The sequence below is a fragment of the Haliotis rufescens genome, unplaced genomic scaffold (assembly GCF_023055435.1).
Source record: "Haliotis rufescens isolate VD_foot unplaced genomic scaffold, xgHalRufe1.0.p SCAF_39, whole genome shotgun sequence".
NCBI lineage: Eukaryota > Metazoa > Mollusca > Gastropoda > Lepetellida > Haliotidae > Haliotis > Haliotis rufescens.
Window position 1 is genome coordinate 1973532 of NW_025964101.1, and position 27394 is coordinate 2000925.

The 27394-nt window shown below is 40.5% G+C and overlaps 1 protein-coding gene across 1 annotated transcript; it reads right to left on the minus strand.

The window, feature by feature from the left end:
- Positions 1-9419: 9419 nt before the first annotated feature.
- On the minus strand, positions 9420-26820 carry LOC124147221 (EP300-interacting inhibitor of differentiation 3-like). Its single transcript, XM_046517865.2, has 11 exons — positions 26642-26820; positions 23283-23363; positions 21992-22122; positions 21298-21416; positions 19974-20079; positions 18197-18293; positions 17471-17562; positions 14874-14922; positions 13431-13516; positions 11957-12092; positions 9420-10891 (listed from the first exon to the last, which is right to left on the minus strand). The coding sequence occupies exons 1-10, from the start codon at positions 26766-26768 to the stop codon at positions 11970-11972; spliced, it is 1011 nt and encodes a 336-aa protein (XP_046373821.2). The 5' UTR covers positions 26769-26820; the 3' UTR covers positions 9420-10891; positions 11957-11969.
- Between the last annotated feature and the right edge of the window lie 574 nt (positions 26821-27394).

A 27394-nucleotide genomic window follows, 5' to 3' on the forward strand; every position in this document is an offset into this window, starting at 1 on the left:
CCGCCTGAGCATGCGCAATTCAGGCACCGGAAGTAAACATCGCACCGGGCATAATTTACTTCGTAAAACATAAAAAAAAAACTACCTACTCAACGTGCATGGTGTATTCAAGCACAACATTAAACTGTCACATCGCAATGTGAAATGGTGACAAAGGATACGGCATTTCTTCTTCACGAAGACCGGCATACGCATGAAGACAAGACGTTTTGCTGCTAAAGTAAAACTTTTATGAGAGCTTCCGGAAATTATATTTTTTATAACATTTTATGAGCGCTTAAAATTACAAAGTGGATATTTTGTCAATATTGCTCCCATTTTCTTGGAGGAGTTATTATTTTCATTAGTATGTTTCTTTTTATCTAGGTCATGTCCGTTAGTCGTTTAACACAGACAAGAAAAGATAATTGGTTATTCTAAAGCTGGTAGATTCTATATCATCTGTTCCTTTTACTAGCAAATACAGGACCCGTGAAGTTCCGGGGTAGAATATGTCTTCAGGTACCTACGCTCGTCCAGATGAATTCTCTATTGGGCAGTAAGTAAACATATATACCCCTTACATATAGGGTGTTTATATTTATACTTACGAAGCATAAACGAGTTCCTGTCTGTTTGCCGTAAAAGGCGACTTACGGGATCGGGTGGTCAGGCTCGCAGACTTGGTTGATGCATGTCATCGTATCCCAATTGCTTAGGTCGATGCTCATAATGTCTATCACTGGATTGTCTGGTCCAGATTCGCTTATTTACAGACCGTTGTCATATAGCTGGAATATTGCTGAGTGCAGCGTAAACAAACAAACTTGCAATTAACTTTATGCATCTGATTCACCCCGTATGACACTTCGGTAATACAAAGTGATTTATTCACGTGCGATGGCTGAGAATTCCTGTGATGGCTTTGACAGTGAGAAACGCTATATATCATAAATAATTCAGCATGCTACTTAAACAAGGATCTAAGTACTTGACAACAAATAGAACACTACTTCTTGTTGTTTTTTTCGTTCTAGACACAAACGTAACATTTGAAACCAATCTCATTATCAAACAATTTTACTCCCGTATGATGACCTCTCTAGATAAAAATCTGACAAACGCTTCACAGAAGGCCGCGTTAGGTGAACTTTCAAATCAGCCAATCAACTTCGTTGATTAAAAATTCTAAGCGCGAACGGGAGAAACATTCAGAGCAGCATATGTGATTTCTGTACCTCTTGAACGAACTTAAACGTGCAGTTACAAATGGAAAAAATAATAGCCGCGCTATATATGTTGTGGATACTTTATATACCATGTCGTTTCTGAGCGTCATGGCATCTACATCTAAAAGTGTGTGCTATCGAAGGAATATTTGTGTTCTGTTTGGATTTTTGTTGTTAGATTGACATTCATTTCCCAATCGAGGTGGCAATGAAATGAAGCCATGAAGAAATGAGAACTGCCATCTGATTGGCCCAAGAACCACACCCGATTCACCTGACGCGATGGGTTGTCACATATGCTTCGTTTTGTTGTTTCATTTTCAGTTTAACGCGCACTCAGCAATATTCCAGCTATATGACGGTGGTCGGTAAATAATCGAGTCTGAACCAGATAATCCAGTGATTGACATCACGAGAATCGATCCACGCTATTGGAATACGATGATATGCATCAACCAAGTCAGCGAGCCTGACCACCCGATCCCGTTAGTCGCCTCTTACAAGTATAGTCGCCTTTATACGGCAAGAATGTGTTGCTGAAGACCTACTCTACCCTGGATCTTCAAGGGTCAACCTGCACGTAAGGAGCTATAGTGATATTATTTTAATTATATCAAGTTAAAATGAATATTAAACGAGAAAACATACAATTTGGGCGACCTATACACATCCTCATTAACTTTGACTAATCCGTACACAAGTTGGCTAACCCTTACAGCCCGCTCTATAGATGTTTGTAAGTACAATAATCCGTTGTAGAGCCCGGATTTAGTCTTACAGACCCTGATACAAATATATCAAATACAGCCCATGCAAGTCTATAAGGTTTGGCAAATCTAGACTCGCGCAACATCTGAAAATGAAGAGTCTCTAGGCTCCTTTTTATTAAATTTTTATTAAGATAATTTAACAACTATTTTTTTTCTGTACGATAGTTCATTTCAGAGACTAGATGTTAGTCTAGCCAGGATTCACAGACAGTATAAGCTGGCTTCCACATGCAATGTATTACAGACATTACCCCATGATTAACGTCTGCATATATATGTTAATATGGAGATAATTATTGGTTCAGAATAGGAAGGTTTTAATATAGCAAAGACGGAACCACAGCTAAGATGGAATCTGCTTGGTTATATCGAATATGGCGAAAACGGGTCTGCATTTTGTACCGTGTTTGACGTTTCGAAATAGTGAGTCGGGCTTAACGCCGCTTTGTATATAGCAGTCCAGTTATATCTCGACCTGTCAGCTTAATGCGGGAGGACAGCCTGAAGTGTTACAGGTCTCAGACGTTTACCACTTTGGTGAAACGCACGTGCGTGCGTAAATATGGTTTTACGCCGCTTTTAGCAATATTCCAGCAATATCACGGCGGGGGACACCAGAAATGGGCTTCACACATTGTACCCATGTCGGGAATCGAACCCGGATCTTCGGCGTGACGAGCGAACGCTTTAACCAATAGGCTACCCGACCGCCCCTGGTTAAACGCACGTGCACAGATGGGTCTGGTGCCGACAAACCTAGAAACATAATCGGTGCGAACTGGGATTCGAACCCACGATCATTGGTTTCTGGCGTGTCCAAGGGACGCAACTGTGAACAAAAGTTGCGGTGATTCAGACTGAGGCCAACCCATTTTTTTAATGCGTTGCTTAAGTTTTGGTTATGCATTCTTTTCAACAATAAATGAGTGAGTGAGTATGGTTTTACCCCCACTTCCCCTTTTCATCTATGACATTAAATTGGTTCCAAATGAGGTATCCATGCTCCATAGATAGTTAATGTGCTCACACCTTACATAATGTATATCAACATCACAAATGTGTTTCATTTTGTATCATGCTTATGAGTATATTATTCATAATTGTTTAGTCCACACAAATATACAAAAAAGACAAACAAACCCAGTCATCTTCTCAAGTTTATATACAGTAAGAACAACAGGCACAGATCCGCAATGGTTGAGGCTGGAAATGATGGCCCATACCACACAATGGTACAAGAAATGAGATGGTTCATACAGCAATGTGATCATTCCTACAGCCACCAGACGGTTCCAAGGTTGTCCTTATGGTCCCCACAATGGTTGCTATGGCCACATGATATCAGGACACAATAAATTAAATTTTCAGACAAAATTTCCAAAATGTGATACAGGTGGCATTTCATGTATATATTCAAACTGTTCAAGCTATTTTTCTTTGTTGTGTAACGCCACACTCAGTAATCTTCCAGTTATATGATGGCAGTCTGTATAAATAATCAAATCTGGACCAGACAATCCAGTGATTGATATCTTGAACATCTATCTACGCAATTGGAATACGATGATATGCATCAACCAAGTCAGCGAGTCTGACCGCCCTAGTCGCGTCCTACATGCATAGTCGCCTGTTACAGCAAGCATGGGTTGCTGAAGACCAATTCTAACCCTGATCTTCACAGGTTCAAGCCATGTGTGTACATTAGGTACATGGGGACAACATAAGGATACGAGGAGGATGTTCCATGGTGATGCAGACAGGGATGACATCGAATAATTAACATGTTATTGCCTTACTAAATGATGACTGGTCATGAAATGTTTTATGGAAACCATGCATCTCAGAGTGAGTGAGTTTGGTTTTATACCGCTTTTAACAATATTCCAGCAATATCACGGCAGGGAACACCAGAAATGGGCTTCACACATTGTACCCATGTCAGGAATCAAACCCGGGTCTTCAGTGTGACGAGCAAATGCTTTAACCACTAGGCTACCCGACCGCCCCCATGCATCTGAGAACAAGGAGTATCTAATGACGAGTTACTAGCCAAACCTAGAGAAATTCAGATAGGGTTTTGGCTTTCATGACAACTAAAAGAAAGTGAGTGACTGAGTCTGGTTTAACGCCGCTTTTAACAGTATTCCAGTCATATCACGGCGTGTCAGCTTAATGTGGGAGGAAAGCCCGAAGTGATGCAGGTCTTAGACGTTTACCACTTTGGTGAAACCCACGAGCACGGGTATGGTGCTGACAAACCTAGAAACATAATCGGGGCGAACCGGGATTCGAACCCACAATCATAGGTTTCTGGCGTGCCTAAGGGTCGCAACTCTGCACAGCGAATCGCGGCGCCTTAGACGACTGGGCCACCCGTGCCCCCTACTAAAAGAAAGAAAAATGATATACCAGTATGAGTATGAAACATGGTGAGATATATATACATATACACATATACAATGATCTACATACATGTAGACATAAATATCATGTACACAGTTTAACCATGGTAATTTGGTTTCTGAGAACAAAAATTTAACTCTCCCGTACAACTTTCCCAAGTAGATCGAAGAATTTACTTGTGTTTCAGTTCAGTAAATGTTTGATTACCAATGAGTGTTGAAGAAGCCAAACTGAATTACTCAAGTTTTGCTTTTCGTACATTATCCAGTAGTTGAGTGGTTTAGTATTGAACATCAATCTTAAAAGCTGTCATGACATACTGCATACTAGAGAACACAGAAGATATAACATTGATTCCATTCAATACATCATAGAAAAATATGTGTTCAAAAAATAATCCAGAACGCACAAACTCATATCCGATCCTTTCCTCTTATATCCCTCTGAGAGGAAGTCTGATGATCCACAAAAGGTTGTATGTGGTGAACACTGAGTAAACTTTGACCTTCAAATCTAAATGAAGGAGGTATGGGTTCTGGGCCAATCAGATGTTGGCTTCTCCCCAACATTCATTACTTTTCCACCTAAAGGCCACACGTAATTTTATGTTTCATGTAATTATTCCCGCTTTTTAACACAGTCGGTCGAAATTGAAATAAAAATAAATAGCCTTGTCAATTATTTATTTATTTATTCATGTGAAAGTAGTTCTGCCGTGGAGTTAAAACTGCAGCTGGCTTCTTGAATCACCTGATAGTGATGCAGGCAAGGAATTTATGTATAACATTTTTTATAGTATAAGGGGCCCATATCACTGGCGGGTGACAATAAAAATAAATATTTTTGATATTTATTTCTTACACCGGCTGCTTTTCATTGAGGCAGGCTGTGAAAAAAAATAATAAAAAATTTGTAGCCTAATTGATAAATTTTGATTTTAGAAAGAAAACCCACATAACACAACTATTCCTTGGGTGTAGACGTCACAGGATGCATAAGATATCCACAAAAACATTTATGGCATGGCCTTTATTATTTACATTGGGAACGGCTTGTCTTACCTTTGTTATTGAGATACGGAAATCAGATATGCTGGGCTGAATGCTGTGCCCACATGTTTCAAGAATTTAGAATGGTTGGATGGATGGTTCGTTGTTTTACGCCGCACTCAGCAATATTCCAGCTATATGTTGGCGGTCTGTAAATAATCGAGTCTGGACCAGACAATCCGGTGATTGATATCATGAGCATCGATCCACGCAACTGAGATCGATAATGTGCATCAACCAAGTCAGCGAGCCTGACCACCCGATCCCGTTAGTCGCCTTTTACGACAAGCATAGTCGCCTTTTACGGCAAGCATGGGTTGCTGAAGACCTATTCTACCCCGGATCTTCAAGATTTTAGAAACTCAACAATGATTGGCTGTTTAGAAAGGTTGCTTAATGCCACCTAATGTGGACAGGTCATCAGATCTTCGTGCAGAGGGGCATCGTATCAGGGTAGATCTGATTAGAGGCTGCAGAACACATTACATCTAGTGACCAGATAACTTACCATCCTATGTACATCAAATCAACCGATCAACCGATCCCTTCATCACTCATCACTCATGCACTGAGGAATACTGCTCATTCTCACATTATTTACACAGCTGCCAAATATTATTTCAAAGGTACTGACATATTGTTAGTGTTATAAAGAGCATTCTCAAACTTCAGGGCCTGCTTGCACAAAGCGATCTTAGCGCTAAGATGATCGTAACTCCCATACTTTAACACAAGCTTACAATAGTTGTTGCGCTAAGATCGCTTTGTGCAAGTGGGCCCAGGAGTGAGACTAAAAAACACTTTAACAGTACCTTACAACTTGCAGTGAGTATAAAATAATAATAATAATATATTTCAGTTATAGCCCGGCTTGTAGCATATTTTGGGAGTTCTTTATCACTTTGAATGGTTTGCAATATCACAACAAGGGATAAAATAAATGGACTTCACATGTTGTACCCATGTGGTGATTCGAACCGGGCCTTTGAGTGGTGCGATGAGTGAGCGTTTCATCCACCACCCAACCCTACTGCCCCCATTAGTGTGGTGGTAGTAATGAGTGTGGTGATGGCATTATTGTTTGTTTGTTGTTTAACACCGCACTCAGCAATATTCCAGCTATATGACGGCGATCTGTAAATAATTGAGTCTGAACCAGACAACCCAGTGATAGACATCATGAACATCTATCTACGCAATTGGGATCGATGACATGCATCAACCAAGTCAGCAAGCCTGACCACCTGATCCTGTTAGTCGCCTCTTACGACAAGCATGGTCGCCTCTTACGACAAGCATGGTCGCCTCTTACGACAAGCATGAGTTGTTGAAGAGTAATTCTACCCCGTATCTCACGGCCGGATCATCACGGAGGGGAACACAAGAAATGGGCTTCACACATTGTACCCATGTCGGGAATCGAACCCGGGTCTTCAGCGTGACGAGGATTGCTTTAACCACTAGGCTACCCGACCACTCCCTGTAAGCGATGAAATATCGTGCTTAATTTTCCATAAGCAAACAGTCGACAGGGGATATGGATTACGATACAGCTAGAATATAGAGCCCGCGATAATATAGTCATACTATAGGTTGTACAGAATGGTAACAGTTCTTTCATTTCAGTACCCTTCACCCACACTCTGGCTGCAGTATGGGCAGGGTGCATGGGCAGGGTGCATGGGCAGGACACCAAGTCATGCACCTTCTTGAGACTCTGCCTTTTGAGATTGCTCAGGATTCGAAACTGCTGAAAATTGTAATTACCCAATATTTTGCAAGGCATTTCACAAGCAGGAACCTGAGAAGGCATTCATGGTAAAGGGCAGACCAGTGCAAAGCACATATTAAGCTGCACTGAATTTCACTCAACATTACATCTGTTGAGGTATAGTGAGTGAGTGTATGTTTTTACATTGTTTTTAGCAGGCCCTGGGGACTCAAGAAATGGGCTTCACACACTGTACCCATGTGCGGAATGGAACCCAGGTTTTGTGTGTGACAAGCGAAGGCTGTAACCAGTAGCTACCCCACCCGCGAGTGAAACAGCAGAAATAAAAACAATTTGCATTGACAAACATACCCTTGCACCACTCCACTTCCAGGAAACTACAAAAATAGGCTACTTTTAAGATGAGAAATGGTGAGAAGTTGCTAATTTCCTGGCTTACAAAATCACAAGGTGAGTCCAAGACTACCCTCATCATTATTTGTATATATCATGGTTCACACAGATATGGAACACTTAAATTCAAGGCCAAATCAAGGCTTTAAAGTTCTATTTTCAAGGCTTTTTTAGTTGGGTTATTAGCCTCACTCTGTCAATGTTTTTTAAATCCAGCATACTGTATCATGCTGTATATTAGTCATAAGACCATACCATACATTATTAATAAGACCTAAAAAGCAGTCTGAACAAATTTTCCAACAAGATTGATTTTCACAACCAACAAATAAAATATATAAAGTCTGTCATCAATTCTTCAAGGTGTTTGGCAAAGTGTTAAATCTATCACTGTGATAAATCACATTGAAACATCCTTGGTATATAACTTTTATTTTTGTGTGTTTTAATATTTCTATTAACAAGTTTATGTCATTTTTATTGAAGGATTTTTAAGATATTTTGATAATTTTCAAGCCTATTTAAGGTTGACAATAAAAATCAAGGCTTTTCAAGAGGGACGTTGATATTCAAGGCTTTTCAAGAGGGGCGTTAATATTCAAGGCTTTTCAAGAGGGGCGTTAATATTCAAGGCTTTTCAAGAGGGGCGTTAATATTCAAGGCTTTTCAAGAGGGACGTTAATATTCAAGGCTTTTCAAGAGGGACGTTAATTTTCAAGGCTTTTCAAGAGGGACGTTAATATTCAAGGCTTTTCAAGAGGGGCGTTAATATTCAAGGCTTTTCAAGAGGGGCGTTAATATTCAAGGCTTTTCAAGAGGGACGTTAATATTCAAGGCTTTTCAAGAGGGACGTTAATATTCAAGGCTTTTCAAGAGGGGCGTTAATATTCAAGGCTTTTCAAGAGGGACGTTAATATTCAAGGCTTTTCAAGAGGGACGTTAATATTCATGGCTTTTCAAGAGGGACGTTAATATTCAAGGCTTTTTCACACCTGTATGAACCTTGATAATGTACATGGTTAAATATTTAACCAGATCATAATTTAACAATGGTAAAATTCATTAAAGATGACATTCTTCATTGAAACATTACATTAAAACACCATAATCGAAATTCCAAGATCAATACCAGTAACTATGGTAACAGTACATACTTCAACACACTTTACAGACTTTTTTTCTCAATCAATAACCCAAAATTTGGATTTTCAAGAAGGAAAATAAATCTATCACCTTATACCTAGGACAGCGTCAACATTATCTCATCTTTTCACATTGAGGTTAACAAAAATCAACAGGGAATTATGTAAAACAATTCAACTTGAAGTGAGTTGGGTTTAACGCCGCTTTGAACAGTATTCCAGTTAAATCACAGCGTCTCAGCTTGATGTGGGAGGAAAGCTGAAAGTGATGCAGGTCTTAGACGTTTTCCACTTTGGTGAAACCCACGAGTACGGGTAGAGTGCTGACAAACCTAGAAACATAATCGGGGCAAGCCAGGATTCAAATCTTGGATCACTGGTTTCATACGCTGAACGGCCAATGTAAATAATCAAGTCTGGATCAAGACATCATGAGCTCAAGCAATTGGGATATCATGACATGCAATCAACCAAGGGAGCAAACCTGACCACCCGATCATTTAGTCTTATGATGAGCATAGGTTGGTGGGAATCCCCACATGTGTTCTTCCCTCAGAGAGAGTGAGTGAGTGAGTTGGGTTTAACGCCGCTTTTAACAGTATTCCAGTTATATCACGGCATGTCAGCTTAATGTGTGAGGAAAGCCCGAAGTGATGCAGGTCTAAGACGTTTACCTCTTCGATGAAACCCACGAGCACGGGTATGGTGCTGACAAACCTAGAAACATAATCGGGGCGAACCGGGATTCGAACCCACAATCATAGGTTTCTGGCGTGCCCAAGGGACGCAACTCTGCACAGCGAATCGCGGCGCCTTAGACGACTGGGCCACCCGTGCCCCCCTCTTCCCTCAGAAGGATACCAGGTCCATACAGATCTTGGAGACATTAAAGCATTTCATCTTCCCTATCATGCATTGACTGCAATGAAAGAAACAATCGTTTGACATCATTCTTTCTGTTTCTTTTCTTAGAATATATAAACTTAGCTATATAACCATGTCTGACCCACTAGTGTGGTTCTAGCATCTGTAACATTGCACTGAAAGAACAAAACACCACATTGAATATGTTGAAAGAATAAAGAAGTTAAAATTCATGTCAACTTGTCTTCATTATAACTGCTTCTGCATGCCACCTAAAGATAGTGCTCTTTTCTAGGATAACCAGAAAAGACATAAATAATAATTCTGAGTTGCAATAGACATCTTTACTTATCGGTATCAACATGTTTTCTCGTCATAGCGCCAAAAATGTTTTGTTTGAAGCATGAACATCTTTAAATGGGAAATATCTGACCATACTCAACATGCTCAAAACAGACTGTGCCAAAAACATCTGAAGCTACTAGCCACAATTTGGCTCTCAGAAGTATTTTTTTATATTTGTTAATGAATGGACTAAGACTAAAAAGAATAATAGTTTTGGTTCTCAGGCACCGCCCACATCATCATCAAGTTTCAGTTCATTTTTATGTCAATTTTGTAAAAAAATCTGAAAGTATTCTGCGTCTCATACACAAAACCCTGGCAGTGAAATGCTACAATACTTAACAACATGATTTCGCTATACTATTGTAAACACAATTTGGTTACATACTAGCTTGAACAACCCAATATATTTTCAAAAGCTACAAAAGCATTGCCTGAGAACCAATTCTTTTATTTTTTTAAGCCTAATATATCTAACCTTGACTGATATTTCCCAAGTCTCAGGTTTCGGACAAGTGGCTGAAGGCCCCCCATGTCATCCATATCTTATCTTTCTTCATACTGTACAGGGATTCTCATATCCTTTATTGTTTCATAAAGGAAGCACCAGGAGAAAATGTATTGAAACCTCTTGCGACTTCAATACATCTCTCGTCAAAGCATGCAATAAATGAACACATAAAATAGTTCTATTAGATGTAAAATCAAACATGGAGGCACAGTTTGAGTCCATCTGCTGTACACGGTACAGGAGACGTGTGATCACAGACCTTGAGAACGGCTACTCCATTCCAAATCTAAAACACAATTGCACTGTTCAGTCATAAAACATGAAGAGGAAGACCCACATCCAGCAGTAAATCTGTAAGCTGCACTGTGATTGGATGATCATAGCTGCATTGCGATTGGCTGGCTCTATCTGCAGGGCTGTTAGCCTCCACTCATTCATTATGGCACATGACGGATAGAGTAAGAAAAGCAGATGCTGAAATGATGAAAACGGAAAGAGTTACTTAATGCAGGATTCCAAAGCGCCTTTGGGAAGCAAATTTCAAGCGAAAATCATGTATGGTGTTATGGTTAAATGGGGTATATTTTAAATTTTAAATTTTTTTTATTATCTATTTTGTTGCATTTCATACTGTTTTCACAGAAAATGGGGTTTATTGTCCCATTCAAGATTACTGCACTTATTAAGGCTGGGACGATACACCAACTGTGCGATACGTATCACGATACCTTGCTCACGATCCGATACGTATCACGATACCTTGCTCACGATCCGATACGTATCACGATACTTGCATGTGCAATTTTCTGTGGTGCGTGAGCCATGTTTTTCATAGACAGGATGGCCAAATACCTCGCACACTAACGATTTACAGAAAATATTTATGTTTTCACTACTCATTTTCACCAGTAATTAGTGTGTGGTGTAACATTCCATGAAATCTGCTCCTCAAGTTCTTGAATCTGGGGACCTCATAAATCTTTGAAAATAACAAGGACCTCTTGACTTTCAGGCTTCATTTCGAACACTGCTTCAAGGTACAATGACCCATGGCCAAACAAATCCTCAATTCAATAATCCTTTGTCTCCTCTTAAGTGAGTGAGTGAGTGAGTTGGGTTTTAAGCCGCTTTTAACAGTATTCCAGTTATATCGCGGCGTGTCAGCTTAATGTGGGAGGAAAGCCCGAAGTGATGCAGGTCTTAGACGTTTACTCCTCTTAAGTGAGTGAGTGAGCTGCTTTGAACAGTATTCCAGTATTATTTCACAGGGTGTCAGCTTAATATGGGAGGAAAGCTCAAAGTGACACAGGTCTCACACCACAGAATTTTAACCCACAGTCATAGGTTTCTGGCATGCCCAAGGGAAGCAACTCTGCACAGCAAACTGGGCTACCCATGACCCCTAGTTGCCTCTTATTCTTAAGACAAGCAACAGGCCATGCTAAAATCTGAGAACTGACCAGGGTCCTGATGGGGTAAATCCATAGGCAAGTAAGTGTTGTAGAAAACGTGTTCACAAGCCACTGAAAGATTACTCACCATAAATAAGATTCTACTTGCTCCTATTCTTGCCTCTTCCTTTCCCTTTGGAAGTGGTCCTCTCTGTGAGCTGTGGGTAGGACACAGCCCGGGTGGGTATCAAGGGGGCTTCAATTCTAAATGTCTTGCAGATGTCCTGGAAGGAGTGAGACACTTTGGAGGTGAGGTGAGGTGAGGTGAGGTGAGGTGAGGTGAGGTGAAGTGGGGTTCAGTGGGTGAGTATGTTTCAGCCACTTTTAGCGATACCGTATTCGACATAATAAGCGCCCATGGCGCTCTCAAAATTAGAATGAGGGGGCTCTTATTAGAATATTATTTTGGTGAAAAACAACAGAGTTGAAAGATCGTAAATTTTGTGGTTTATGCTGACAGCCTGAAATGTTTATATACGACAGATATATTTTTCCAGAACTTAATTGCCATAATTAAGGGTGCATATAACAAACATATTATGCACGAATAAATAAGTGTTGTGTACATCGATCAATCGGAAGGGGTGCCAATTAGGATTGTTCACTAGCCATTATATTAGCAAATATCGCCGTGGGCGCTTATTACAGCGTGGCGCTTATTACGTCGAATACGATATTCCGGTAATATCACGGCAGGGACACCAGAAATTGGCTTCACACAATGTAGCCATGTGGGGAATTTAACCCAGATCTTTGGCGTGACAAGCTGACGCTCTAACCGTTAGGCTCCCCCAACGACCCGATGCGGGGTTTAACGTCGTGTTCAAGATTATTGCACTTATATGGTGAAGTGCATTCAGGTGCGTGTGTGCGCAGCGAGCGTGTGGCTGCTTGTATTTGTCTGGACTAATGCTGATTTTATAGTGCTATCCAAATGGAGGTACCATGCCGCAGTTTAACATGAATTCCCTTTTCAGATACAGTAAACAGACTCCGAGCCCAGTTCTTGTTTTAGCCCCTAAAGCCGAGTGCCAGACAGGGTAACAACAAGTACCATCTTTTAACATCTTTTGGTATGACATGGCTGGAGATCGAACCCCGGTCCTCCGCCCGAGAGTGAATGAGTGTGTGAGCTGGGTTTGACAGTGTATCATCTTATATCTGCTGAAAGCCCTCAATGTTGTCCTGGGGTTAGTAGAGGGGCTCACTCAAATATTGATTTGTTTGTTTGCACTCAGCAATATTCCGGCTATATGACGGCAGTCCGTAAATAATCGTGTCTGGAGCATCGATCCACACAATTAGGACAGATAATATGCATCAACCAATCCCGTTAGTCACCTCTTACGACAAGCATAGTCGCCTTTTAGGGCAAGCATGAGTTGCTGAAGGCCTATTCTACCCCGGATCTTCACGGGTCCCAAATATTGATGAATCAAAACTTATCAACACTTTATTTGTATTCAGTATTTATAATCATTGCTAGAGAAAGGCAGGGAATCAGAGTTTTGAATCGATTTTAATAAGACTGACTGTGGTGGTGGTCAGTGTGTAGAACGTACCCTGAAGTTCTGTGGTGTCATGGATATGACTACCTGCTGTCTCCTGGGGCTCGCCCCGGACTGGACATCACCTTCTCCCACGGGCTCTGCCAACACAATGTACACCAGACTGAGACGAGGTGAAATGGGGTTTAACTTATATGGTGCTGCTGCTTGAACTAGCTTGGACGCGTTAGGCTGGTATATAGTGCTAGACCAGAGAGATACAATGCAGCAGTTTGACATTGATACAGACAGGGTAACAAGAAGTACCATCTTTTAACGTCTTTTGGTACGACGCGGCCGGGGATCGAAACCTGGACATTCCACTCTCCGGGCGGACGCTCTACCACTAGACCACGGAGGTGGTCCTGCGCTGTGAGGCCCATGACTTAACCCTAAAAGAAGTGACAGTCTCCTCTACCCATTCAGGGTTCGACTTAAGGAACCAAGTTGCACCAAACCAAACCATATTGCACTCATAAATTTATCAAAGTTGAAACAAAGGACGGTCTGCTGCTAGTTTCACATACACCAATGACGCCTAAGAAAGCATGACAAATTACACGTAACAGGTATTAGTGATGTTGTATGGTAAATAAACTGTACAGGTATTGAGTGTGTTCAAAGATTGTATGGATAAGGTTTGTGAGGATAAGTAAGGGGTAGTCTACTTTGTGCATGTAGACATAAATATATGGTTGCATTTTTCAGTAACAGGTTGCATTTTTCAGTAACAGGTTGCACTTGTGCATGTTTTATATAGCTTGATTGAGCCCTGGCATTATACTGACTGTTATAACCCTAATGCTGAGCGCCAACAAGTACCATATTTTAAGATTGAACCTGGCAGAAACTAAACACACAGGTTACTGTTAGGGGTGAAACAATACAGCAAGGTAACGATACAATACGTATCATGATACAAAATGCTGGGGTGGGGATCACTAAATGAGTAGTAAGTAATTTATTTTAACAAGTATATCGTCTTCTAAAGATACAGAGAAACGTATCATGTATTGTATCGTCACATGAAAACTCACGATGCACTCTATTTACTGTTATGATGCTCTTATCTATAATATTTTCAAGTAATACAAAACTGTAACCGTTTTCTTTGAAGGCTGCTGCAGATGGAACAGGTTTCTGAGTGATAAATATTATTTTACAACTAAAACCAAACAAAACTCAAAATTTCAAATTCTATCTATCAATTTTGGTGTGGTTAAATGTCTCTGTTTTGATTTTTCACCGCGAATCCAGTCACTCAAACAACCCTTTGTTTAGTATTCAATAACTCAAGTTTTACTCTCTTGTTAAATTTAGCAATATTTGACATCCCATGATAAGTGTTTCCAATTTGCAAATAGCACTTGTGACAAATTTGAGAGTGATACGAGATTGTGGAGCGTCCTCTTCTTCATACGTGTAACAAACAAGTATATGTTCATAAATCATACTCACGTATCACAGGCAGTTTATCATCATCAAGATAGATTTCAGCGTAGCCATCCTGTGTGAAGACAAGATGTCATTACTAAAGACAAATACTAAAGATAATAAGATGCTAAAATTTGAAGAATGAGCACTATGAGATGATGGGGGCTTCCAAGAATGAGTGAGTGAGTTTGGTTTAACACCGTTTTTAACAGTATTCCAGTTATATCACGGCGTGTCAGCTTAATGTGGGAGGAAAGCCCGAAGTGATGCAGGTCTAAGACGTTTACCACTTCAGTGAAACCCACGAGCACGGGTATGGTGCTGACAAACCTAGAAACATAATTGGGGCGAACCAGGATTCGAACCCACAATCATAGGTTTCTGGCGTGTCCAGGGGACGCAACTCTGCACAGCGAATCGCGGCGCCTTAGACAACTGGGCCACCCGTGCCCCCACTTCCAAGAATGAATATGTATGATGTAAAATTAATACCACAGAAAATGTACAGTATTTCACATCTTCCTGAAGCAAGGGAGTTAACCGACTATAAAAGTCCAGTTTCCACCCTTGCAAAACTAGGCTGGCATAATGGAGTTATATGTTGGCTTGACTAACAAGGCTATGCATAGTCCAATCAAAATTGCGGAACGAAATCGACAACCTGCTAAGTGCTGTGCAGATTTTGGTCAATCACAGGATTTGGAAAGCACGTGTACAGACAACATAGCCGCAACTTATATTTTCCAAATCTTGTCATGTTTTTTAATCAAGGTGCTCACGTGATTTGAAGCACTTCGCGATGTAAGACCCATTTTATTACAATATAGATTTTGATTATCGATCAGATTGTCATCACTGGGTGACAACATTTTATTTGAAGCAAATGCAAGCTATGTGAGAGGTGGAATCTGATTGGTCAGTAGGAGGGACATAGAAGGGACATAACTCTTAATAGCCACAGGTTGTGCTATCATTGAGCCCAGAATGACCAGCCAAGTTTGGCAAGGTGGGAAAGTGGACTTTTACAGAGTTAACTCCCTTGCCTCAGGAAGATGAGTATTTCAGTTCCACTGGGAAAATTTACCTTGGATAGGAAACTTCAGACCTTGTTGTCTCATTGAAATAAGTATGATCACAACATAACTCAGCCTTATCATAACCTTACAGTTATAGCAGGTAAAATGTCCTTTCTTTACAAAACTTGAAATGTACAGCTTGTATCCAGTGTAGTGTAGTCTTCCCAGGCTGAATACAAAGGCGTTTCTTGTCCTTGTTTTGTCCTCAAACCAACTGACTTGAGAGTATATTGCATTACAAACCCTACTCTCACCAATCTCATTGGAGCAAATGCAACAAAATAAACAAACAAAGGCCGTAACTCAAAAATATTAATTTTGATAACCTATTTCATCACTCAATCAGAACTCTGGATAAGCGTCATATTTTGCAACAAAAAACATAAATATGCTATTAACATAAAACATATGCATATATTACAACTATTAGAGAAAACAATTGCGTATATTACAACTGTTAGACTTTTATATCAGCCGTTCGTGAAATTCACTTACAGACAGTAATATTTGGAAAAAACTTTTGTCACAAACAAACTCGAGTGCCGAGAGATTTCAAATGAAAAGCACATTGTGCATAGTCAACAGTTGCTGATTGGTGATTAAAAATATAGCGCCTTTCTTACAACATGTACAATGCTAAGTTTTGCAAACAAAAATGGCTTCCCGGAGAGGGAGCTGCAAGCAGACGCAGATGGGTATGCACTATTCAGTTAGTGTTAAATGATTTACAGTGATTATTACAAAACAGGTTTTCAAGTTAAAATACCAAAATATCAAGTAACAGATGAACACCCTCTAAAAATTGTGGATAACCAATCACAATCAAACTGATCATGAGCTGTGCTCAACGATGCCTTCAAAATGTCATGCATAGTTGTTTCAGAGAAATTGGCAGTACTGGGAGCCATGTTCAAAAGACCAAAACAAGGGCGATAACTCTGTGAAACATGAATTCTGCTGATGGTCTAAAAACACAATCTGCTAATGTCAGCACAAAATCATCCTTGTATCCCAATTAAGGGTACACTGCACCATGTTCAAAATATCGACGTAATAAGCGCCCCGCTCTAATAAGCGCCCACGGCGATAATCCCTAGCATATTGGCTAGTGAACAATTCCAATTAGCACCCCTTCCGATTGATCAATGTACACAAGACTTATTTATTCTCGTATAATACGCACTGTGTTATATGCACCCTTAATTAATGGGATTTAAATTCTGGAATAATATATCTGTCGTATATAAACATTTCAGGCTGTCAGCATAAACCACGAAATTTATCTTTCAACTCTGTTTCTTCCACCTAAATCATATTCTAATAAGAGACCCCTATTTCTAATTTTGAGAGCGCCCTGGGCGCTAATTACGTCGAATATGGTATTAAATATTAATATCGACAGCAGTTCCTGGGAAAGTTCCCATAATTCCACATCAAAAAGATCAAACAAGGGTCATAACTCTGGCAAACATACATCTTCGCAGATGGTGTTCAAACTGGATCAATGTACTTATCTCGTTCCCGGGGATAACAGAAACTACTCACTCGGACTAGGAAGGAGGTGTAGAACATATTTTCCACTGTTTGACCAAACGACTCTGGGTTGATAACAAACTCAAAGTAACAGAGTGGGTTATCTGTAAAAGTAAACATTACAGGATAAATACAAGTGGCAACACATTCAGACCAGGAGTGACTCACATACTGATCACCAATCGGACATCCTGATACATGTACAACATAATAACTAGAATGTGTTTTTATGAGCAACAACCAGATGTTTCCCCTCTCCAGGAGTTTAGATGACAGATTGTTTTGTGCAAGTAGATGCACCCATAATGAATAATCAGTAGCGAAAGTCTTTGTTTCCTTGGAAACCCAAAGGGGCATCAGAAGATGAGAAATCCCCCCAGCCCCCACAATAGCAAAAGGAATCACTTCATCCCTTGTTTAATACATGTACAAAGTTTGGATGAACACTCTTTCATGGATTTCAAGTTATGCTCCAGAAACGAAAAAAGGATGGACGAAAAGACAGATAGACAGACCTGATGATGGGGTGGGGGTCGGGTGGGGGCCGGGTGGGGGGCCGGGTGGGGGGGAGGGGGAGGGGGAGGGGGAGGGGGATGTGTTACAAGAAGAAATAAAAAACTTAAAAATATGAAAAGACAATAGTAGTCATTGCACATGTATACATGCAAAAATATTTATGTAAAAAGTTGTATTTATTCGGAGTTGCTGACTGCTGTAATTGTTACATCACACACTCACTATTTTGTAAGGCGTATTTCTCTATCAATAAATTGTGGATTTTCTCCACCTCTGCTGTAGTTGCTTCGTTCTTGTCAGTATCACTGAAGTCTTGTAACTGAAAAGATGCACGATAGCAATGCAAGTTTATCGTTCGATATTACTGTGTACATTATACCAAGGCTCCAGGGCCCACTTGCACAAGGTGATCTTAACGCTATGACTATTGTAAGCCTATGTTATAGTATGGGAGTTATGATCATCTTAGCGCTAAGATTGCTTTGTGCAAGTGGCCCCTGGTAATCATTGAGTAGATACTCACACGTTATCATTCTCTTTGGGTACTTATATTTTTTGGGGGGTAATAGATACAGTTTTACTCTCCTTGGCCCAGTCTATTTGCTATTTATACACCAACAAGTTGACATTATTTTAAAATAATTTGTCCAAATTGTGAAAGTTCGGGGCCCCGTTCCACAAAGCAATCCTAGCACTAAGACGATCTTAACTCCCATACTTCAACACAGACCTATGTCGGTCTTAGCACTAAGACGATCTTAACTCCCATACTTCAACACAGACCTATGTCGGTCTTAGCACTAAGACGATCTTAACTCCCATACTTCAACACAGACCTATGGCGGTCTTAGCACTAAGACGATCTTAACTCCCATACTTCAACACAGACCTATGGCGGTCTTAGCACTAAGACGATCTTAACTCCCATACTTCAACACAGACCTATGGCGGTTTTAGCTCTATGATCACTTTGTGAAACGGGATCCTGGTAGCAAGTTGCATAATCTCAACAGTGATATACATGGCTGCATTTGATCAGCAAATAAAGATCGGTCTAGAAACACAGGTATGTAAGTTCAGGGTTCACTCTAGGAATTTTCTGACTGACATGGGCCCTTTATGTGGTAATTTCAAATATTCCAGAGGTACACCCACACTTGCCTATACAGCACCATGTTAAAATGCCTCATTGTATTTGAAAATGCAGGCCTTTTTTTCAAATTTAGGAGCTAAAAGCACAAGGCCTCACCCTAGAATTAGAGTGATAAAATGATATGCATGTTTATATGCAAGTAACTCAAAATGAATTGGGTAATACGATGTAGTGATATATGTTTAAGAGCATTTAGATAATCCAGTGATTGACATTATGAGCACTGATCTACGCAAATGGGATACAATGACATGCATCAACCAAGGCAGTGAGCCTGACCACCCCATCCCATTAGTCTCCTCTTACAACATGCACAGTCACCTCATATGACAAGCATGGGTGGCTGAAGATCTATTCTAACCTGGATCTCCACGGGTCTGGTGGAGAGTTGGCATAACGACATCCCAGCATTCTGACTGGGGTATGCAGGATATTTGTAGGGGAGGTGAAATGGGGTTGAACATCGCGTTCAAGATTATTGCACTTATATAGCGACGTGCATGCACGTGTGTGTGGCTGCTTGTACTAGTCAAGACTGGTGCCGATTTATAGTGCTAGCCCACTGAGATACCGTGCCGCAGTTTAACATGAAAACCCCACTCAGACACAGTATACTGACTCCGAGCTGACCAGTACTTGTTTTCTCCCCTAATACCCAGCACGAGACAGGGTAACAAGTACCATCTCTTAACGTCTTTTGGTATGACGCAGCTGGGGACTGAACCCCAAACCTTCCGCTCTCTGGGCTCTAACACTAGACCACGGAGGCGGTGTGCAGGATATTTGTAACCAAATGGAATTGCACGGAGTATAGTTATGAAAAAAAAAAGAAGAGATGCACCTTACCTGTCTAGGTACTGTTGGCTGACCAACGATATCGTCTTTTTCTCTAACCTTTCTTCGACCATCTTTAGTTTTAGGGAGGATCTCCCCTGGTTCAAATGAACCATGCCTATGAATGGAACAAACATGTTCAAATGAGGAGATAAACCTACTGTGTTTTGAAATATGATGTTATCTCACTGCAGAGTAGATACCTCTTATTTTAATTTGGAACTGAGCGCTTCAGCAGTCAGCGTTGCGGCCTAGAATGCCCAAAACATCCGATATCAAACAACTGTATTTCCTCTATTAGCCGCTAGGCCGTCTATTAATTCGCGAGAGCCCTTGACTCGGCGTGTATTTGAGACCTGGCTTGTATTTGAGACCCAGCGTGTAATAGAGGAAATATATAGATGTTTTATATGGGGTCGATCGATGGGCAGACATTTTTTTTTAATGAATCTATATGTAGGCTATGGATGTATTCATACGCACGTTTTTTGTGTGAAAAGGCTTAATATATTCGAAAGGTGTTTCCGTAGCAAAAAGGAAACCTCTTTTTAACCGATCAGAATCAAGCATTCATCAATGTCATGGCAGAATTATATCATTATCTGTTTTACAAGTCAGTCCTAGGACCCTCCAGGTTTGTGGTTGTAGTGTCATAATACAGGAAGAACATAAATTTGAAAAGGAAGCCTGACTTTCTTGGCTAATGTTAATATTATTGTAACCATGGTCACTTGGAGAAGAGGACTAGTAATAAGTAACGGTCAGAAATGCGAGAATTTTTTTTTTTTCTGGCTTCATTTAAAAAATACAAATCATAGGGCTATGAAAAGTGCATATTGTTTGTTTGTTGTTTAACGCCGCACTCAGCAATATTCCAGCCACAAAACAATGGTCTGTAAATAATTGAGTCTGGACCAGACAATTCAGTGAATGGTGAGCATCGATTCGCAGAAATAGGATACAATGACATGCATCAACCAAGTCAGCGAGCCTGACGACCCAGTCCCTTTAGTCGCCTCTTACGTCAAGCATGGGTTTCTGAAGACCAATTCGAACCTGGAGCTCAACGGGTATTTTACAAAATAAACAAGGGAAAAGACCAATGTGCCGATTCAAGCATCTGGTTGTGAAGATCAACAAATTGAGCTTATGACAGTTAGTTCCAAGAAAAGCTGATGTCTTTGCCTTATTTTTTCAAATAAACCCAATTGACTCCTCTTTGTTGAGAAATGACCTTGCTTTTGGCGAACTGACCATGCTGACAGGCCTAGGGCCTTTCACTTCCCACAAGTAGACTGATCACTGGAGGATTACCAGGAGAAATAGCAGTACCTACATAAAGTGGAAAGGTGGAACTCTCTTAAAGCAGGGTTGGACTGCCTGTCCGAGTCGGTCCCAGCCATTGTGGGAGATCCTCTGTCCGTCCTGCAGCTGCTGACCACTCACGAAGGTTATCTGAATAACAGAAGCATGCTCGGCACTCTTGACCAGCAGTGGGACCAGGCATGTAACAGCAAACCAGTAGACGTCTACATGGACTAAGTGATGTTTTAATGTCTTGCTAGGTATGAAGAAAACATTGTCAAGAGACACCTTAATTCATACTTTAAACATGTCACACAGATCTTTTACATAAGCTCTTGAAAAAAGTTATTTTGACCAAAAAATGAAGAAAGAAAATAGAAGGAATTAGAAAATATCCTAACTTCTTTAAATTGAAAGGTACTTATCTTTTCGTGAAAAGCAATAAAGTTTACCTAAGTATGAAAGTCTGTATTTCTCTATTAACCATCTTATCACGGTTATCAGTGAAATACAAGTTTGAATTGAACTGCTGACAGTTTGATTTTAAGTCCTGCTCCTGCTCAGCTGTATTTTATTACTAAATATGAATGGGCCTGCAAACTACAAGGACCAACCACCCATAGTTTAGAATGAGAATCTGTTCTTGTTGTGACATTATTGTAGTTCCAGTACTTCCACCTACATTCTTCCAGCAAGTGTTAATAACAGGACAATAGCCAACTTACCAACTTCTCCGCAAACTCGGTGGCCTGGAACTTGACGAACTCGGTGGTGAGTGCCTGGGCTTTTAACCTGCCAATGTTGGCGATCATGACCAGGACGCTGGAATCCAGGGCAGCCTCCCGGGCCTTCTTAACTGAAGCATATGACACTCATGACTATGGGGGACTTTGGGGCTTGTTGTTTGTTTCTTGTTTAACCTCACCCTCAGATAAATTCCAGCTATATGACGGCGGACTGTAAATAATAGAGTCTGGACCAGGCAATTCAGTGATTGACATCATGAGCATCGATCTACGCAATTTGGATACAATGATATGCATCAACCAAGTCAGTTAGCCTGACCATCCGAAAGTTTCCACCCATGCTGAACTAGGTTGGTATTATGGAGTTATATTATGGCTGGACTAACGAGTCTAGACATAGTCCAATCTGAATCGCGTAACAAAATCGAAATCTGGTTCGTAAACGTCATGAAGATTTCGGTTGATTGCAATATTTGCGAAGCATGTGCACCGCCAACTCAGCGTCAACAGATATTTTCCAAATTGTTTGATGTTTTTAATCAAGGTGCTCATGTGATTTGATGCACTTCGCGAGGTAAGACCCGTTTTATCACAATCTTCATCATTGATCATTGATCAGATTATCTTGACTGGGCACCATCATGTTGTTTGAAGCAAATACAAGTGGTACAAGAGGTGGAATCTGATTGGTCAATCAAGGAGAGGCATGGGAGATACACAACTCAAAATACTATCGAGCCCAGAAATTCCAGCCTATTTCGGTACGGGTGGAAACTGGACTTTTATAGTCAGTTAACTCCCTTGCATTGGGAAGATGTCAAGTGACATTTTGTCAATGTAACCACCTGATGCCGAACAAGCATGGCAGCGTAGAAATGAAGGGTGGCTTTACAGTAGATGAATCTCAGGGTCCACTAGCCTATAACCTTCAACATTGTGCCCCTAAATCATGGGTGCAAATATCCTAAGGTCTGCAGTCTATGCCAAACACTACTATCCTGAATATGGCTCTAAGCATCATTTTCAGTAAAGTTTAGTGTCATATATAGGGACTATTTCTAGCTGAGCTTACTCGACCAAATAGAAAGTTACTAGGCTCAGTTGCAGTCTAGTTGTCCATTGTCATTATTATGGCATTTTCGTGAGATACTTTCAGCCTGTAATACTTGTTGATACCCTTTCAGAAACATACTTACTTTTTTTACATGGAATGTCTACAATGATCAATGTCAGTCCATAATCCTGCATCAAAGCAAGGGAAGTAACTCACCAGGCTTGTAGAGTTCATCAGCCTCTTTGAGCTTGTTGTTGAGCGAGTCTGACGAGGGGTCTGCCAGCTCCTCCTTATTGACTGGAAATATGAGATGGTCCGTTAGGCATTTGTGATTTAATTACCTGGGCATATGTTATTCAGGTACGGGAGTTCCGATCATCTTAGCGCTAAGATCACTTTGTACAAGTGAGTGAGTTTGGTTTTACGCCGCTTTTAGCAATATTCCAGCAATATCACGGCAGGGGACACCAGAAATGGGCTTCACACAGTGTACCCATGTCGGGCTTCGAACCCGGGTCTTCGGCGTGACGAGCGAACGCTTTGACCATTAGGCTACCCGACCGCCCCCACTTTGTACAAGGGCACCCTAGTTATAGATCTATCAAGGCTTAATTTCATACATGGAACAAAATGAAAACAATGGCCGTTACTTATTATTCCTGACAAGTCTACTAATATTTCGCCCGCCACACCCCCCAAATAAATAGCAGCCAAATGACCATTTTATAGGTCCATAATGAAAACAGTACAACAGAGAGTTTGTTGTTTGTTGTCTAATGCTGCACTTAGCAATATTCCAGCTATATGACGGCGGTCTGCAAATAATTGAGTTTGCATCAGACAAGCCAGTGATTGACATCATGAGCATCGATCCAGGCAATTGGGACACAATGACATTCATCAACCAGGTCAGTGAGTCTGATGACCCGATCCCGTAAGTCGCCTTTCATGACAAACATTGTCTCCTTTTACAGCAAGCATGGGTTGCTGAAGACCTATTCTCTACCCAGATCTTCTCAGGTCAGAGAGAGTATGTCTGTCATAAGTGTTATGATTACTTACTGATTCTGGAATTGATTGCTAAAAATAGTTGTAAAACTGGTCATGTACTTTCTTTTGTTTCATTCTGCAAACTAATATATATTTAGCATGTTCTGTTTTGTCTCATAAGGATCCTTGGGGTGATATGATATGTATCAGTACATCACGAGTGAGTGAGTGAGTTTGGTTTTACGCCGCTTTAAGCAATATTCCAGCAATATCACGGCGGGGGACACCAGAAATGGGCTTCACACATTGTACCCATGTCGGGAATCGAACCCGGGTCTTCGGCGTGACGAGCGAACGCTTTAACCACTAGGCTACCCGACCGCCCCAGTACATCACGAGAATCATGTGACAACATTTTTAACTATATCGATACAAGACGATCACTTGCTACTTACTACTCATTTAACGCCCCCCCCCCCCCGAGTCAAATATTGAAACATGTGTTGTAATCATCCTTTCAATCTCACTACTAGAAACACCCGCTACAAACTTATCAACAGCTAGCTTTTCCTTTCGAACATGCTCTGAAATATTTACATATAAGAAGTTTCAAGCGATTTGTAAATATGTGTATCATGATACATTTCCTATCTTGACCTTCTAGTATCGTTTCTCTCTAAATGATACACAAGTCTAAACTACAATAAGCGAGATGCAGGAGAATTCATGACTTTGTCGTGCCTGCATTCCATTGGCAAATAAAGATCAGTAAAAACATACTGTTAAACAAAAAGGATAATTGTGTTGTTATACTACTGGGTTTTGAATTTCTTCATGCGTACTTGTACGCTAGAAGCTCAACCTTAATTACATTATAGTGTTTCATTTTGCATATCTGCATACAGAGAGCAGAGTGAGTGAGGGAGTATGGTTTTTATACCGCTTATAGCAATATTCTAGCAAATATGTCCACTGCTGGGGGACATCAGAAATGGGCTTCACACATTATACCCATGTCGGGAATCGAAACCCGGGTCTTCGGCATAACAAGCGAAAGCTTTAACCACTAGGCTACCCAAACAGCAGGGAGAAGCCAGTCTAGAAGCTTTTGATGCAGACAGCCTTGTCCGTAGCTGACCCAGCACTTGCAAGAAAATCTAACCCCAAGACCTGGGCCGTAATAGAGACAGATTCTTTACAGGGTAAGAAGGGGAATTATCAACAAGATCTAGGACAGGGACCCGCAAAACTGACACATCACAGCTATTCGGGGATGCAAACTGGCAGAAGCCCAAGTTTGTATAAAGTTACCATGTTACCATGAGGGCTAGCAGGATGTTGGGGGTGTCCTTATGTTACTGTCAAAGAGTATCTCTTTTTGTAGTGAAAATGTTCTTTGTTCTATTTTCTCTGGGGGAATTATTCCCATGGAAGGTTTTACAAGGCAAGTCTTTCCAATACCAGGGATTTTATTTCCCCACATTTCCCTTAGTGTTTTAGGTTTGGCATAAATTTCCTAGGGAAAATGTTAATACTTATCTAACCCTAACCTTGATATATAAATGTAACCTTTAATATGGGACTTAAATATGCAAGCTGATTTCTTTGAGTCACAAAAAATTTGTTCCACATGCACATGATGCAAGTACTCGATTTCACTGGGCGAGATATATTTACACTGGTAATATTTGTTCCGGATGGAACTAATTCCATTTGGGAGTGATCCTCCTTGGCATTATCACAACTTGTCCTTGTAAATAGGGCTGGGATGGGGAACTCAGGTAGCTGGGTCGGGTTGGTACTGAGTAGGATCCGGGCACCCACCGGACTACCCGGATTTATGGTTATTCACGTGATATATTGTTTAATGACAAAAATTATCTAGAACTCTGTGGTTACACTACAAGTCACTAATGTTCCCATTTCTTTCTGACTATGCACCTATTCTTTCTGACTTTTCATATGGTTGAATAATACAGCTTAAGTCAACTTCAGTGTATGCATGACCAGATTGTTTAATACATGTATCTAAAGTTGTTTTGCAAGGGCTAGGTAAAAACAAATCCCAATCGCACATTTTGTATCATCTCTTGAGACCTACAGTGGGTCCCCGGGCAGGGTCAGGTAATAGGGTTGTGGGTACCCGGGTAGTAAAAGTGGACTTGTCCCTGCCCTACTAGTAAATGTTCAGTTCTTCTTCTTTGGGAATTACTACACATATTCCATATGAATATAATACAGAAATTTACAATGAGTACTATTATAGATAACAACTTCTTTATTACTCTTAATGGATACATAACGTTTCATGGCTAGGCCTACTTCCTGTTGAATACTGAAGTTCACAATACTATGGGAACTAGGAAATTTCTCAGCTACAACTCATTTTCTTTGGCGTTTTCTTCGAGAAACATCACATTCACAGTTGATTGTTTATAACTGACAATTGTTTGCGTAACAAATATATGAAAATTATATTCGGAACATTTTTGTTGTTGTATATTTTATAAATACTTAGGCTAAATAAGGGAAATCCCCTATCAGCATCAACATGACTAGATATTCTACTAGAACTATCGCTCGACCTTGTATTTCGTCAATAAGCTGTCGATATCGACGCCTGATGTTCCTTCTTTCATGCTCATCTTGTTCGTCATCGGGTGGCAGAGAACCGTCTGGCATGGCAGCTGCACCATCGTCGTCTCTTTGCATGATTTCGGACGACTTAATGTTCCCGCGGTACCTTCTGTAACTTCCTCCAGTATGAACTGGGCATGCGCAGTACGTTTAGTAAACGCAAACCAATCAACGTCTCTGTAACAAAACAACAAGAAAAACACCCCGTGAAATATTACTACAGGATAAAATTTGTTGTAGAAGTTATTCACGAGTTACATGATTAAAACGCAAGTATACCTACGCATATCTCAAAACGGCCGGTTTATCATCGTCATATGTACTACCGTGCCCAATAGGCTTCCATATTCAACAATAATTATCACATCGTTATTTGTAAACATATACAGCGATTATTTAAATGTGAGTTGGAACTCACACAAGAACCATTGATGTAATTATTTGCCTTTTCAAAAATAGAACGATAGGTATATTTATTAATACAGTGACAATGTTTCTGTGGATGATCACAGAAAACGACCACCACTTGTCTGTTACTAGCTGGTTACAATGCTAAGCAGTGAACCTCCATTTTATCAATACTCGTCGCATCTCAAAGGGAAACAACACCAACTTTCCGTCGTCTAGCCTGCGCCATTTTAACTTATAATACGTTGATTGATTGATCATTGTTATCTATCACTCAATGGATTTTTTAAGGA

Bases quoted from the DNA above. Each gene is read 5' to 3' on its own strand.
- LOC124147221 (XM_046517865.2), bottom strand. From the start codon at position 26,768: ATGCAAAGAGACGACGATGGTGCAGCTGCCATGCCAGACGGTTCTCTG. The intron at 14,923-17,470 runs GTGAGTAGTTTC...GTCTTCACACAG, and splicing joins ACACCTCCTTCCTAGTCCGA to GATGGCTACGCTGAAATCTA. The intron at 12,093-13,430 runs GTACGTTCTACA...CACTCCTTCCAG, and splicing joins TGACACCACAGAACTTCAGG to GACATCTGCAAGACATTTAG.